At 36.8% G+C, this 17,388-nt stretch overlaps 1 protein-coding gene across 16 annotated transcripts in view; it reads left to right on the forward strand.

The window, feature by feature from the left end:
- The window catches only part of ptprsa (protein tyrosine phosphatase receptor type Sa), a 283,168-nt gene that overhangs the window by 180,531 nt on the left and 85,249 nt on the right, over positions 1–17,388 (forward strand). For all 16 annotated transcript variants that reach the window (XM_028444079.1, XM_028444078.1, XM_028444082.1 and 13 more), the window contains 2 exons: positions 1,710–1,898; positions 16,468–16,578. In XM_028444079.1, coding sequence (XP_028299880.1) covers positions 1,710–1,898; positions 16,468–16,578 — 300 coding nt within the window. The remainder of the gene's footprint in view (positions 1–1,709; positions 1,899–16,467; positions 16,579–17,388) is intronic.

The following is a 17,388-nucleotide window of genomic DNA, read 5'->3' on the forward strand; positions in this document are numbered from 1 at the left end:
TAGAGGTAGTTTATCTAGAGTCACTTCTTCTCCTTCCATTTTTTTCTCTCTCATATGCAAGTTATTGTCCAAGATGTAATGTTCCGCCTTCTGAATACCTACCTAAAAACCCACCTAAAAACTTTATATATATATATGTATTTGCTTCATAATTAGTGTCCTAATTTTCTTTGATGCATAGCTTGTGGGGTGTCGCTGGCATGCATGCCAAATGTAAAGTGAGCTTTGTCGTGCCACTGGGCAGCGTCTGAGCTGTTCAGTCGTCACCCATTTGTGATGTTGTCTCGCATGAATGTTCTGGCCAAGGGTGCTTCCCCCCCCCCCCCCTTTTCAGTTTTTATCGTCACACAGTGAATCACTTCTCTAGCTCCAGTCAGAATACAGATCGGGCACTTCAACCCATGGCACTAATCTTCCCAAAGAGGAGACCAATGACTATGGAGTGGCGTGCGCTCATCACTTGAAAATGAAATGATGGCTCAATCATGCGTGATGATTAGCTGCGAGGTTACTAGAATGTTTGTGTTTCTAACTACATGAGTCCTCACTTCTCTGATGACTTCTAAGTCATCTTGGACATGTTGATGAGAATGGAACATATTATGCTGTCTTTAATTCTTCTTCTTTCTTAATGTGTACTTAGAAAGGACTTTATTTTAATACAAATTTAAACAATAAGCTCATTTTTAGGACTTATCATGGATAAGTGACTACAGCAGAAATTATAGCTTTTCAAACAAGTCAATTAGCACCTAAAGCACAACAAAAACTTCTCCCACAAAATATCCAGAAGCTATTTATTAAAAAGGCTGAAACTAGGGCTGAGACGACGCGTCGACGTAATCGATGTCAACGCAAAAAACACGTTGACGCAAAATATGCGTGCCGATGAGTCATGTGACCAAAAGATGGCATCGCCGGAGAATAACTAACGCGAGTGGCTCCTCCAAGTTTCAAAAGAACAAGGCAGGGCTATCTCACTCATGAGTCAGCAATTTTGCATTGTCTATTTGTATAATTACCTCAATCTTGCCTTTTATAATTTGATGGCATTTGATTTAAATTGATCTTTTGATCTTCCGGGGAACAGACTTTTTGTTGCTGTCTTTTTCACATATATTTACCAAAATTGTAAATATGAAGATGAAAAATAGATGAATAATCATTTTAATGTGTAGCTCAGGCATAACAATCCCACACCATATGTTTTTAGATGGATCATTATTGTTTGTTTCATTGCATTTTCACATGATGAGGTTTGAACTAATTAACAAAGCATAGGATTGGGCAGGCCATATGCTTTAGCTGAAGACTGCAGATTGTTAGATGTAACATTTCTATGATGATGCAGTGTTTTATTAAACATTCCTTACGTGATGTTCATGTTACACCTTCAATAATGGATAGTTCGCTACTATCTTAAGTGAGAAAGCTACACAGACCTCTGCAAAATTGACAGCAATCATTAAGCAGTTTTATATCTTGACAGGCACAGACTTTAGTATTTAGCTTCCTTACATATTTTTTAATGTGACAAATGACTTATTTGCACATTTTCCTCATGAATACGTCTTTGCAATTCGAAAAAGTATCCTCAAACAACTTTGCTAATTTCTTTCTGTTCAAGAAAACCAAAAATGCCTTTTCATACTTATTCATGATTTGTTTTGAATTAATATTGGGTTTATTACCATCTTCTCCTGTCACAGAGGATCTTCTTCCACCTGGCTTCCCAAACATTGACATGGGCCCTCAACTCAAAGTGGTGGAACGCACTCGTACAGCCACGATGCTTTGTGCTGCCAGTGGCAATCCGGACCCAGAAATCACCTGGTATAAGGACTTCCTGCCCATTGATCCCAGTGCAAGCAATGGGCGAATCAAGCAGCTACGCTCAGGTATGAATTTGCTGACTTTGCTGCTGGAAAATGATACTCGTGTTTGTATTTGCATTTTATCATGGAATAGTGTATAAAAAGAAGTGTGTAGTTGAGAAAAATGCATCAATAATACATTTTTGTGACTGTAGGTTTTATGAAACTACTTTTCAATTGGTGAAAGCAAGCTTTTATAATGTAATCATATAGCGCAGGAGTGTCAAACTCATTTTAGTTCAGGGGCCAAATACGGAGCAGTTTGAGCTTAAGTGGGCCACAGATTTTGTGTGGGAAAAAGGGCAAATTTAATGTGCCCTGGTTTGTTCGTCTATGAATAAATGATATATAAATGAGTATATCAGTTCCTGCTGGATCTTCACTTCAATTTCACTGATTTTGGGAATTCGGGGAAATTTCATGGAATAATTTGTGCAAAATTTTCCAGATTTTGGAAAAATTTTGAGTTCTTTCAACAATTATAGATTAAAGTGGGAAAACTGAGCTCTGCAAATACTGTGGATTTTAATAGAATTTTTGTATTTGGAGAGGCTGAGAAATCTACAACTGAATTAGTTGGTAATTTAGAAAATGGGCTTAATTTGATGCTCCTAAGGGCCGTATTTGGCTCCCGGGCCTTGAGTTTGACACGTGGTATAGTGTGTCTTAGTCCGGAAATGTCAAATATGCTATTAAATCGGCATTATACCCTCATGGAATATTAAATGTAATGTATAGAATAAAGACAATGTGATCCTATTAAGGTCAAATTAAGTGTGTCATAGTATGAATGAGAGCAAATTCCACACTCTACTGACACATTTGTGGGGTGGACGTGTTGTCTTGTTCCAATTGATTAAAGCCCACCGAGAGACCCAGTAAAGCAAAGTCTAATTATACAACTAATTAAGTGCAGGCCTTAGAGTGGCCCTGGGCAAGAAGGGGTGGATATATTTGGTCGATGATTTGCCAGTATTCGAAAAATCCAATGACTCCTATTTGACTTGTTGCTGTGAACGTAAATCGGGGTGGACAACACTAAATAAAGAGTCCATTTTCATTGAGTTCCTGCCCTAGTTACAACCCTGGAGAGCTGCACACTGCAAAGAATCATTATCATCATCAACTAGTTTTTTAGCCTTAGAATACATACATACTGTACATACATACATACTGTACATACATACATACTGTACATACATACATTCATACTGTATATACATACATACTGTACATACATACATACTGTACATACATACATGCATAAATGCATGCATACATACATACATACATATGTATTACTTTTTTTTATCAGACACACTTTGAAAAGTTAATTTTCATCTTCACATAAATATAATGAACAAGCTTACTATTATGCCATTTACTTGAAAATGTTTTCCACCAGGGTTGGGGTCAATTATAATTGTAATTGCGTAATTGATAATTAATTACAATTATGACGTAGTTCTAATTTTAACTGTAATTGAAAAAAATGTGTTATTCTTGTAATCGTAATTTAGTTGTAATTTTGTTTAGATAATTGACTTTGTAATTTTAATTGCCATGAAAATTCTATAAAAATTGTAATCTCTAATTGAATGCAGAACTGGGGAACCATGTTACAGTTCTATGTACAGTTCTACATATATGTAGTTAACAATATGTTTAAATTCAAGCTTTCCCATTAAAAAAAAAAAGTAATTCAGAGCAAATTGTAATTGACTTTCTGAGGAAAAAAAATAATTGTAATTTAATTGTAATTGGAAAAATGCTGGTCACTGTCATTGTAATTTAATTGTAATCAAACATGGGTAAATAAAAAATGTATTTGACCCCAACCCTGATTGCCAATCTTTTCTCGTGAACAATGCTAAGTTTCATTAAATCCATTCAAAATGTTCTTTAAAATCATCCTGTTGAAGTTTCATTCTGAGCTACATTTTGCAGCCAAGATAATTTCTTCCTCCTTCAGGAACATTTGATTCTGTAATGCGTTAAAGTTAAATCTAGCTCTATTTTCAGAAACACGGGGTTTATGTGAATGATTTGTGAATGATGGCTAATCAACTTAGCCGTGTGTTGTTTGTCAATACCTGTCGACATGATTTTTTCACCTGTCTATGTGTTGTCTGCTGTTATTCTGAAACTGTTGTATTGTTGACTCTCTACCACACAACATGTCTTTATGTCGGAAACTCTGATGCACCAGCGACATCACAGTTTTCTAGCACAATTCTTTCTTTTCGATGTGACCCATTCTGCAGTAAAATGCTCAAAGAAAATTCTAAATAAAGATTTGTGATAAACAAAAAAATAAAAACAATTTAATTAGAATCATAAATTGCAAATTAAATGCATGTTAGGCAAAAATCTGTCACCCAAATATTCCGACCAACATTCAACTAAACTACAGTGACTTTGATATTTGAGCATCGGTGACTTGATAACCTCAACCTCAAATCAACTGTTGTTCTTCCCTTTTTTTCTATTTACTTCTTGCTTTGTCACTTTCAGAAACCTTTGGTAAGTGTCTTGCAAACCCCAGCGCGCAAACCCACTCTCCTTCATCCAGATGGCATACTTTCCAAAACGCATGAAATCCCTGCCATCTCCAATACTCTTCTCCTTTTCTCTCTCACTTGTTTCCTCTCCTAAGTTTATCTTATCCTTGTTTCATTCATTTTTTTGGACTTATTTTCTTTAGTTTCTACTGTTTGAAGTGGCCCAACTCTCTTCAAATAGTTTGTATCGCTGTAATAGTTTCTGTTTATTTAAGGGAACATCTTATTTTACAATAGTGCTCTCAGGTTTTTGTGGCACTATAAACACAGAATAAGCAGTTTTACTAAAACAGTCAGTGTTTCCTGCCTTTACTATCCCCTTTTGTTCTGGTGTACTTCAGGCCAACACGCTTTCCATATATTTTTGGACTAAGTTTGAATCCAAGACAAATATATTGATGCAGCTATGCCCTACAGTATTTTTAGTCTTCCTGTTTAGAAACATAGCAATATGATTTCCCCACTAGTACACACGACTTCAGGCTTTATACTTGAATTTAAACATAACTTGCTTTGCAAACATACCTTTGCAAATTGCAGTCAGCACTGATAAGAACTAAAAGAATCTACTGGGTTTTTATGTGAAGGGCTGCTGTAATGCTCAACCATTCAATCACAAACTGGGGCCAGGTCAAGTTTCTGGTGCTGGCCAAATATTTCCTCAGGAGAGTCCATTTTTCCTCTGCCAGACTGGCCCACACCCCCACATTATACAAACATAGGCTTTATTGCCTATGGCTGAACATATAGTTACTGTTCTGTACCCATTCTTTACGTCTTTTTTTAAATTACTTCTAAAAATATATCAACCACATGAAAACGTATATATTTTACTCACAGTTCGAACTATTTGTGTGTATAGGAGAGCTGGAAAGGAAATTACTTTCTCTTCTTTCAATACCACAGGCTCAAAAAGATAATGTTAGCTTGAGATAATTTTATCTTCTGAACTTTGTCTGACAGCAGAGCAGCCATGCTGAGGATATGATAATGAGGAAAAAGGCCTCCACATTGAAGCATTACATTTATCATCTTGTTTTTCAAGCAAATCCAGTAGCCCTATTAATATATAGTAGAAAAATAATCACATTTACGTAGGACCATATACCACAAAATCATCAGTATTCATTTTAGAGAGTTATATTCTAAGGAAAAGAAAAGTAGAATTTCCAAAAGCAAACATTAACAATGACAGAGAGGAAAAAACTCAACTAGGTGTTGTTTAGGGAAAGGATGGACAGAACAAAGCAAGGTAACACTTTACTTGACATTTGATACATAAGGCTGGCATTACTCTGTCATTAGCATGAATAAGGCGTCATGAAGGCTGTCATTAGGTGTTGTTCACTAAATTATGACACCTTTGGAGCTATGTTGGCATTTTTCAGGTTAGGTGGAGGGATCTTGTGGGGTTAGGTAGGGTTAGTGTTAGAGTAACAGACGACACTGAACTCATTGGCTGCCAGCCATTTTTAGAGCAGCCAACCCCATAATACCAGGCGTTTTAGATGATTTTCACTGATTATTCGAGACCCACAGAATTTTGTGTGCTATGACTATGTAAACATAGAAACCACCAAAAGAAAGATGAGACTCTCTTCTTTCATCAGGAAAAAATAAATCAATTATTTCCTTTTTTCTGTTCTTTAGTTATCAGCTGTATAACATAGGCTGGTTTCACCAAAAACATCTGAACAGTGGTTTCCTTCTATAAAACAGCAAAAACAACACTGAGAAAGGGCTATTGATGGCAAAATATAAAATTTTACCTGCAACCAGCAGCTTCCTTGATACTCCTACTCCACCATGATCACCATCATCTCCTCAAACACTCGTACTACAAGAACCGCCGCTAACTAAAACCTGTGTAAGTGTAAGTTGCCTGTATTTTTCCTTTCCTTACCGCCATTCTCTCTCGATCTTCTCCTGGTATAAGTGGGAAGTAGCCGCGATTTCTACTTCTGCTACCTGTGATCGGGCATCCAAAGAGCACTGTTGCCACCTGCTGATTCAATAAAATATTATCTACAAGTAAGATCTTTACATGGAAGTTGCATAAGGCTTTACTGCACAGGTTCCCACTGAACTCATTGGCAGTCATTGAGTTAATGACAGCTTTTATGACACCTTATTCATGCTAATGTCATAATAATGACAGCATAATGTTAACCGTTATGTATAAAACTTCAAGTAAAGTGTCACCGGTAGATCTATAACATCAGAATATTCCAGCCCAGTTGTAACGTGAATCACATACTAGAAAGTGTCTGGTCTAAAACCAGGATATGTGCAGAAAGAAGAGGAGAGTGGCTCATGAATTGGAAGAACTGGGTAGAAAAGGGAGCTCTGTAACTGGGCTGGCAAATAAAACATGCATGACAGAAATCTGTATGCTGACCCATGTTATTTAATTTTCTGAAGGATCAATAGCTTTATGACAACAGTATTTGGCCTTCTCACTATTTCTGTGAGGTGGCTCGCAGGCAGATTGTTTCCCTATGTTTGAGAGCATGCTGTGCTGGCAGGGCTGTGATATTTGCATCAGAGTCCCCTAAGGAGCACCTCCTGAGGTGTGTTAGGAAGCTGACATTTCTCCATAAGTTCCCATGGCTGCTGACCCCAGGTCCTTATTGGCCTTGTCATTCTCAGTAGATTAACCATAGGGCACAATGTGAGAATTCTTAGATTGGCTCTTTTTATATATATGTATATATATATGAGGAATAGCCTACAGATTATATTGACGTTAGATCAGCCCTTTATCTTTTTTCCATACTCATGTTAATTATGTTAGATTAGGTTAAATCTAAAGGGCGCATTCCTCATTTTGCCGTACTAGCAGCCAGAGTAGTAACTCTGATGTGATAAAAACATCCATGGTTTGTCTGAAACCCGTAGAGATACTGCGATGATCCCAGAGGGGCGTCTGTGTTGACGAGAAGGTCATCCACATGTCCCCTGGAGGTGGTCAGGCTTTGACACTCAGCCACTCACGCAACCCTATTGAGTTCACACACAGATGGGCAGGATTTCTGTCCAGATTGCATCTGGCTGGAACGCAGCTTTCAATCACATTTTTTTTTTTAATATATTCAGATGGCTGTTTAACTTAACAGCTGGAGTGATCTATGAAAAAAAAAGACAATGTCCATTTCATAGTATGAGTTGGACAGAAGCTTGTTTATATGTATTTAGGTCATAGTCTTTATAATCTGATCAACCACTGGCTGCCCAAAGCTCAGAGAAGAAGCTTATGGCCATTAGGTTGAATGCCTTCACATAGGTGATCTGTTTTTATAGTTTTAGCTTCATTGGCTTAGTTTTATTTGATCCTGAAATTATGCTTTAGGGTTTAAAATGTACTAGAAAGGGTTACATTTCAAAGGCCACTTCACTCCTTTCATTTTCTTGAAACTTTCAGTTGAACCTTTGATGTGTTTTTTTGTCCCTCTCCATTATTCATCCATCTTATTTTGTCTTTTTTACTACAATGTCTTTGTGACAGCTTTTCTATAACAAACCTGCTTTATTAACCCTAACCTCTAACCTTAATCTAACCTAAACCTAACATTAACCTTAACCTCTAACCTTGTACCAGTACCCTGTTTAACTCCCAACTAAACTTCATCTCAACTCAAGCTAAAAAAAAATAAAGCAGCTTCCTGTGGCCTCTAATCAAACACTAATAACAATGTAACCTTCCCAGAGCCCTTTTACCATTTGTGTTGTGATTACTTATCTGGTTTCAGAATCCCTACAAATCACTGTTAAAAAAGTTACCATAGTTTTGCCTGGTTTTTAAATAATGTTGAGTGCCTCAGTATTTACAAAGTATCATATAATGTATGCATGTTTCAGTACGTGAAACACATTTTGGCTTGATTATCCAAACTTGAAAAGTTCACAGACGACATGTGATTGAAGGGAACGATTAAACTTGTTCTTAAAGCACATTTTGCATAAAAATACAAAGTTTTTATTTGAAGATTGAATGATTATTTTAAGCACATTGTAAACCAGGCAGAACTTTATGCTCCCCCCCCCCCCATTGCTGGTATTTCAGATGATATCTATCTGAGCACAAATGTAAAAATTATTCAGGTTGATCTTTATAAAAGTTAGACCTATAATAATATGATAATTGGACTGTAAAAACCTTCAATTTGTATCTTGTGTGTCTATGGTTTCAATCTTAAGCAAGACCCTTTTTATTGATTGGTTCTGATTTTCCAGCCCATAGTTTTGATTGCGCTCTGTGTGTACAGTATGTGTGCTCTGATAATTTCAACACAACACACCACACACACCGATTCTGTCTTAACACCGACAAATATCGCGCGATTAAATGAGATCCAACAACGTGATCTAATACTGCATTCCAAGCAACTCCCAACTTAGAAGTTTCCGACCTACATGAAAAAGTGACTTGGAACGCCATTTAAAGTTGGAAAAAAGGAGAAAAAAAAAGGGAAAAGATGTGAACATTAAATCGGTCAGCCATGTTTCAAATATTTCGATGTGCTGCCGCTGAACGGGGAGATGCTGAGTTCTGAGTTGCCTTTAACGCAGCATTACGTGTTTCTCAGTCAGCGCGCTTCTTGATTGGCTACATTCTGTTCATTGTTACACATCACAAGGTCATGAGTCGGGAGTCGTTGCCTTTCCCCACACACAAGTTTTTGGTCGTAAATATTGAACAAATATAATATTTACAACTGTTGGCCAACACACATCAGACCACTGGATAATCTTACGCAACATAAATTAATTTGAAGTTTTCCAGATTGCGGAAGGGAGAAATCATTACAAAAACAGCCCCATTTCCTTTTATGTGTGTACCCTGCTTTAGAAATGTAATATATAGGAGCCTACTGGAACCACTGGGGTGCTATACCTTTAAGACAAGCTAAAAATAACTGCCTCAAGCAATAAACACGACCGTATTAAAAAAAAAAAAAAAAAAACAATAAAGAGTACATTTTGATTGTGAATTTTTAAAGAATGAAGGTGTTAAAGTTCCATTCACACCTACAGTAATCAGCTACGATACAAAGCAGGTTTGGGACTTACTCTTAAATAAAAATCCCACCAGCCATTGACTGGGTAGACTTGATGTTTTATTGGCCCTAATGGATTATTTGGCTTGCAGTCAGGTCTATAGCATTATACAGACTCCCAGTAAACAAAAACACACACGGGGAAGGAATAATGCTTGAGGTGAAGACTCCATCTTTCACTTTTAAACAAGGTTATGACTTGTAAGATAAATAAGATCTGCTCACTTAGATTTAACTGAGGTTGCCGGAAGGTGTTTCTAAAATAAAGTTTTCACTCGTTCCTCAGTAACTTTGCTCCCACTTGCTGTAGAGCAGGGGAGAATTCTAACTATGTTAGCTAATGTTCACCTGTTCACTGAAAAGAAGATTGTTTTGTGATTCTTTTGTAATACCAGCAATGATGTGTCTTTTTTCATTTTGTTTCCTAATGAAAAACTCCCATTTCGTTGAGAAGTTACACTTGTCTAATAACTTAGCCTCTGAACCTTCCAACCCACAACGTCCTCCTAACCATAACTCATATTAACATTCAACTAAACTGATGTTGTGTTTTCGTTTGTGTGTCTCCTCCAGAGGGTACCCCTATTCGAGGTAAGATGTTTAAACACCAAGGAAAAAATAAAATAAAATAACAGTGAAATATTACCTAAACTCACTCATAATCAGACATAACCATCGCTAAACCAACAAGTAAAGAAATAAGATAAAAACCTGGAGGGCTCTAATGCTCCCAGATTATAAATCACTAACTAACAATAACATCTCATTTGTGTTTTCTGTCAACCTTTTTGTACTTGGTTTGTGTGAGTGCTCATAAGTGTTTTCATCCTCCAATACTCTGTGTCAACACGAATGTGTTCTGTGTGATCTATGTTTGTGGCTGTGTCCTCTTATTCATTGTTGTTGGAAAGCTGAGAATTTAGGGAAAGTTTAAAAACAGAGGGCGATATGGATGCTCAGCACAAGGTACAGCGGGTAGTTTTTGCTGCTATCATTTGCATCGAAATGACAATTTTTCCCCTCCTGTTTAGCTTTTACTGGTTATTAGTTGTTAGGCTTTGATAAGGTGACTTTTAAAACCAAGTGATTCAGTTTTTAGCCGTGTTTCTGATTGTAAAGTGTGTTTGCTGTTTAATGGTTTTGTTCCACAGCCCAAAAAGGTAAGTAAACATCTGTTTGTCTTGATTCATGGTTTTAAGATTTCATATTTTTTGTGTGCAGCGTAAACTCTTTACTTATTTAAATGTCCAACATAGCTACTCCAGCCCATGCTATTCTAGTGGCAATGGAGGGCTTATCAATGATATTGTATAGTACACAAAGCTAGTGTGACTTGTGAACTCTGTGTTTGCATAATGCAATAAGTAGCCGTAAAAAGACTGACTCACCTCAGCATGTTACTCAAAGTCAGAGCAAATCAAACTCTATACTGTACTCCCAGCACTTACATTTACCTTTCATGACTCATTTGCTTGCTTTTTTTAATCTGATGCCAAAAACTTACTTAGTCATTTTATGGCCAAGCTTTATTTTAAGATGTTTTTTTTTTTTTTTTTTTTTTTTTTGACAGTCATCCTTTTGCTAGTTTTCACTTTTGTCTACATTTCCCCTCATACCTCAAAACATCAGTGTAGTCAAACATAGCAGACAAAAGAGTATTTATTGTTTAGATCTTACGTCATCCCTATCTTTACCTGTAAACTTAAGTGTAAACTAAAAACTAAAATTCAAACCTAATTTAATTTAATTTTTTAAGATCACACATAATATGAGCCAGGGAATGCAGTTTGGTGGTTTTGATGTAAGAGTAATTATGATTCTAGCTCAGCTACGGTACGTACCAGCCTAAATGGTGAATTCACAGGCCCTTTGCTAGCAACCAGATGGGTTCTGACAACACTGGCATCACACGTGGCACCCCATGCTGGTGCGATCACTGTGTAATGACCTTGGGGTGGTGGAAACGCGCACCTGAATGACAGGATGCAAACAAAGCAAAGAAACGGGGCCTAAGTGGCGAGTCCAAACTCAGCTGCCATGTGGTTTGTGTAGCTCTCAGACCTGTGGGTTCACTGCTGAAGTGTGAAACGTCCGACAGCTCGCCTGCCTTTTATTGCCATCTGCTTGCTTCCAACACATTTTTTTTCTTGCATTTTAGGGATTGATTTATTGTTTGTTAACAAAGAAATTTCAGAAAACCTTTGGAAATATAATTTGTCTTTTTGGTGCAGGGTGGAGGTTTTTCCTTGCATTGGCAAAATCCAGGAGTCTAATTCTCAGTTGTGGCATGAAGGCCATCAAAATTTGGGTTTCCGTCATTTAATTGAGTATAATCTGAAAAACTATTCAGAACTATTACATTCATTCTTTGTACTCGTTCATACTACATTAGTACTCTAATTATTTGTGTCTACTTATTGAACACGGAAGGGCTTTAATTTGATTTGAAATAAAGAAAGCAGCGTTCGGATTAGGACAAATGACAGAACTGGGGATGAGAAACGAGGGACTAATGAGAGCCATGAAAAAAATTATGAAAAGAGCAGTGAGCCACTGTTAAATCTGATATAGAATGAGCAAAAGAGAGGAAAGAGCGAGACTTGCCTTTTTGTTGATCGCCTAAGCAAATCAATCTAGGCCGGCTGGAGCACGCTAATTGAATTACACAAATGGGACTGGGGGATACATGTAGCAAAGCTGCCGCAGAGCAGCGACCGGGGTGGGCAGACAGCAGCTTAAGGCACTTTGTGAAATTAATCATCCTTTCTGGCCCCTTCTCACATTTCTTTTGTCCTCTTGTCTGTTGTTCTGCTTCTCCATGTTTGTATCACGTTAACTTTTTCTCATAATTTTGATATTGTTTCTTGTCTTTGGCCTGTTTTAAACCTTACATGTCACAGAAAGAGACTTTCATTATAACTTTTATAATGTCCTTTATATCACTGTCATTTAAAAAAAAAAAATTGAAAGTATTCTAAAAAGCAGTGGTTCTCAACCTTTTCAGCCCGCAACCCCCAAAATAAAGGTTCCAGAGACCGGGGACCCCCACTGTACCTGAAGGTGGTTGAACACAGACATGAGCATTAAAGAACAGTCATGAAATGATGGTCCATTGTTCTATGAATCTGTTATAACCACATTTATGTATTGATCTGAATAATATCCACTGTTATCCAGGACATTTTTTTTTATTATTTGGGCCATAGTATATAGTATTAAATATGTAAATCCTTGTTTTAATCAGAAATATAATGGCTTGAAAGTGACCAAAATTGTTGGAAAGGGTGGTAAAATGAGATTTGAAAAACCACAGAAATTGGTTAAAAGTAGGGGTGGTCAAAAACGGACAAAAATAGTGGTAAAAAGGGTTCAAAGTGTCAATATTGGCTTAAAAGTGGCTGAAAAAAGTAGGAACAATTAGTTTAAAAATGCAAATAATGGGCATGACAAATCATGAATGTGGTTAAATTGGCAAAAATAAGCATAAAATAATGGGTCAACGTGTGAAAACTGGTGGAAAATGTCTTGAAAGTAGAAAAAGTTTGCAGAAGAGGCATTGAAATTTGATGGAGAAGTGGCAGGCATGGGAGTAATGTAGCAAAAATGCATTAAAAGAAGCAAAAATTATGGCAAGAAAAAGTGATCAAAATAGGTTTCAATGTGGCAAGGTGGGTTTAGTGGCAGAAAAATGGTAAAAATAGGCAAAAATAGGCTCAAATCAAAAAATATCCTACGTTTCTTGAAGGCATTTGGCGACCCCCTCCCAGTGTCTCACAACCCCAAGGTTGAAAACCCCTGGTATAAAGTATGTCATTCAAACTAAGGAAAGTGTCAGTTGGTAATCTTTTTTAAATATGTACCGATATATATTCATTTTTTTCATTCCCACTCAGTCCTTTCTTTTTCACTAAGTTGTTCCGTGATTGAACTCCCTAAATGTTCCTTTACAGTCACTTTTTTGAATATGAGATAGAATACATAATTGGGTCACTGGGGGCTTGGAAACTAGATTATTTTACCTAGCAAGGAGCCTCCACCAAAGTTTCAAAGAAAAAAGATAAAAATCCTTTGATCTGTTTTTTCACTCTTTTGTCAGCAGGCACCTGTTTTACCTCACTGGTTTGATCAAGTTTGGCTTTTCACTAGTTTTGGTTGTTGTGTGAGACACAGTTATTGGTTAAAAGACAGAATAAAACAGATCGTAAATCATTTTGAATTTAGAAAAAAAATGAAATTCATATGAAATATTGAATAAAAACCGACTCCATGGCAATGCTTTACAGACATTCGGTCTCGAATAGGTTTTAATAATTTAACACGCAAGACTGACAATTTCTGTGAGAGCTGTCTACTGCCATCCACCTGGAGTTCAACTTCACAGAGACTCTACTTTGTGGGTCCCCCCCCCTCCCCCCACCCCCCTGGTCCTGAGGCGCTAGGCTGCTGAGCACAACCCAACCCACCTGCCACTTGGCTGACGTTGTCTGCTCCAAACTCACATCAAACACATCCAAAGCCGATTTGAACCCACAATAAAAAGAGCCAAACCTGAACTCGGCAGGTTGTAGTTTTCACTTTGTTTCTTGTGCCACGTGCCTACGACGGTGCCCTCAGACTGGATGGAGTCATCTGAGCAATTATGTTTTCAGTTACCCATGTTCATTTACAAATTGCAATTACAGTGACCAGCATATTTTCCAATTACAATTATTTTTTTCCGCAGAAAGTCAATTACAAGTGCGCTCTTAATTACTAAAGTTCATGTACAATTAATCACAATTACTGAGCCTGAAATAAATAACCTAATAACCGTTGGTCCTAAATCTGCTGTAAAATACACTAAAAACAAATATCTATCATCTAATTTATTTCCTATCTAATGGTCACCTTGTTAGACTTTATCAATTAAAATATAGGTTTCAATATTTTTGGTGTGGGCATCTGAGCATTTATACCACTCGATTTCAATTTTTAAAATGTGGGAAAGCTTGATATGAAGCACAATGTTTAAGTACGTATGTGTAGAACTGTATATAGAACTGTAACATTTATAATTGACAATTTTTTCAGGATTTTCATGGCAATTACAATTACAAAGTCAGAAACCGGTATCTAAACTCAATTATAATTAAAAAAAAATTACAATTACAATTATAATTATGCCATAATTGTAATTAATTATCAATTACGCAATTAAAATTTTATAATTGACCCCCAACCCTGATTCTAACCCCCAGGTTCCAAATAATGGTGAATCAGAATAAGAATTCCTTTATTAATCCCAGGGGGAAATAGTTTTTGTTCCAGCCACTTAAGAAAAAAAAAATCACAAATAAAAGAATAAAAACATTTAACAAAAACGAAAGAAAGAATAAACGTTAAATAAGTGTGTAATTAAGAAAAAGACTGTTAAAAATAGGGATCAGATACACACACATTACAATAGTAAAAATAAAGTAGGAATAATAATACAAATTATATACAAATATGATACAAATATTTACAACAATCAAGCTGTGAGGTTACAGTTATGCAAAAAAGTGTAAGGTTATAGACAAGGTGGAAGCGTGACTAATACTTAAAATCAGGTAAAATCAATGGTGTCGTTTCTAGTGCAGCGGTGACATGTTATTAGCCCGTTGTTCCACTCTGGTAGCCTTGTACAACATGGTGTTCACTCGACTTGGTGGTGTGATGGAGTAGCATATGGTATATTACAAAGCATCCTGGGCAGCTGTTGGCATATTGATGCTTCTTAGCTAAACGTTAATGAGCAGCGGTGTGTGTGTTGTGTTTGTCAGAGAAGGCTGGGCTGCAATCCGTCTGCTGAGCCAGCCACGAGCCCTAATGATATCATCAGGAAGTACCGTCAACTGCGCTCTAACGAGGAATGATCCAACGCCCGTTGTTTCACCTCAACACTTTGTTCCCCCACCCCCGCCTTCTCTCCCAGCACCGCTGTCAAATCCACATGGCCCCACTAATGCTAACCATTGGGCTGTACGGGCGCAATAAATTGTGCCAACGTGTGCTGTCTGTAGATGATTCTCTTCTGCACACACACACACACACACACACACACGCTTTCCGTTTAGTTTTCTATCATTCATCGGTTTTATCAGAGAGATTTTTTTCATAGCCACGTATAGTTTACACAATGTGAGGAATTTGTTTTATTTATTTATTTATTTATTTATTTAAAGAGGAATTTGTTTTAAGAATCTTATCCCAGGGGGGACATTTCTTATGTCACAGAAGCTTGCGACATATTACAAATGAAAGGAATAAACACGAAAGAAAGAACAAAATTTACATAATTAAGTAAAAGACTGTTAATTAAATAAGGATTAAATGCAAGTAAACACATTAGTTGAAAAGAATACAAATAAAACAAGATAATGATAATATTAAAAAATAATACAAATGTACAAATATAATACAGATATATACAAGAATCAAGAAGCTGTCAAGTTAAAGACAGGAAAAGGTTTTGGTTGGATTGGTGCAACAATAATTATAGAGAAAAAAGGATACTAGTGCAACCAGTAGCAAAATAAAATATTAATAATGATAATAAAAAACTGCAAGGGATCTGGTCATATGTACATATATAGTATACATACATGGTTGTGCAATTAAAGATTTAATAAGAAACACTAGCTATACATACTAGCACAGCCTCAAACTGGGATGATGATTTCTGTTCTCATTTCCATTTAATGTATTCCTCCACATTTAATATGTGCATAGCTGAAGCTTGAGAGAAATTCACTTAGTGCTGCCATTGCTGCCAGAAACGCTTTTTAAAAAAAAAATAAATGGTCCTCAGGAAATCAAGATATTCACCATTAACTAGATTGTCTCCCTCGTTCATCCGCTGTCACCAGCAGATTGACTAATTTGTTTCTTTCCCTGCCTCCTTTCTCTCCCTATCTGTCACCTGCCCCTCTCCTCGTGTGTGATTTCTATTTCCAGGTGCCTTGCAGATCGAGAACAGCGAGGAGACCGACCAGGGGAAGTACGAGTGCGTGGCGTCTAATGTGGAAGGCGTGCGCTACTCGTCCCCTGCCAATCTTTATGTGCGAGGTAGGGAGCAACCTGGTGCAAGAATTAGGCAAAAAAGATGAAAATTTCAAAAAAAAAGTATAATACAGGTATATGCCCTTTTTCTAAATAGAAGAAGAGTTCAGCTTTAAATGTCATTGTTGTTAGAAAAAAAAAGTAAGCTACTTGCATTTTATTTTAGCCTTATTTAGATTTATTTGTAAAATTATGTAAAAACAAATCAGCCATGTAATATAAATCTGTCAGCATTGATGGTATTAATGTAATTACATTTGCACTGACATTTCCAAATGTAAAACTATCAGTAACCAACTAATGCTCTTCTCTGTTATGATGTGCTCCATTTTGTCTTTTAATGCCCTCCCCCACTCACTCGGAAGGAAAAGTGTAGCACATCAAGCCGTATGTCTTTATCGGTTGTAAGGAAACGTTTATTTACCTGTATAACTGTGTGTGGGCGGTCAAACGTTGCCCCCTTCCATCAAAGTCTCATTATAAAAAGAGTCTGGACAGGCTTCTTTTTGATCCTTTTTGTCCACAGGTAATGGAGCACAACGGTAAGTCCAGATTTTGATTGAGTGGTGAAGTATTTTCAACCACCAATCAAAATCTCAACGCCTTAGCTGCTGTTTCCAGATTTCAGGAATGCAAACTATTGAGAAGGAGAGTTAACTGAGTCATCTGCGTATAGTTTAATACAAAAAAAATGTGCTTTATCACAGCGAGTATAAACAGTTCTCCTTGCTCCCCTGGAGCATCAATCTATGTGTTCCCCTGGCTCTGCTTTGCTCCTTTATCTTTAAAGTATTTCACAGTCAGTTGTAATTTCAG

This window comes from Gouania willdenowi, chromosome 4 (genome assembly GCF_900634775.1).
Source record: "Gouania willdenowi chromosome 4, fGouWil2.1, whole genome shotgun sequence".
In the NCBI taxonomy this organism is placed as follows: domain Eukaryota; kingdom Metazoa; phylum Chordata; class Actinopteri; order Blenniiformes; family Gobiesocidae; genus Gouania; species Gouania willdenowi.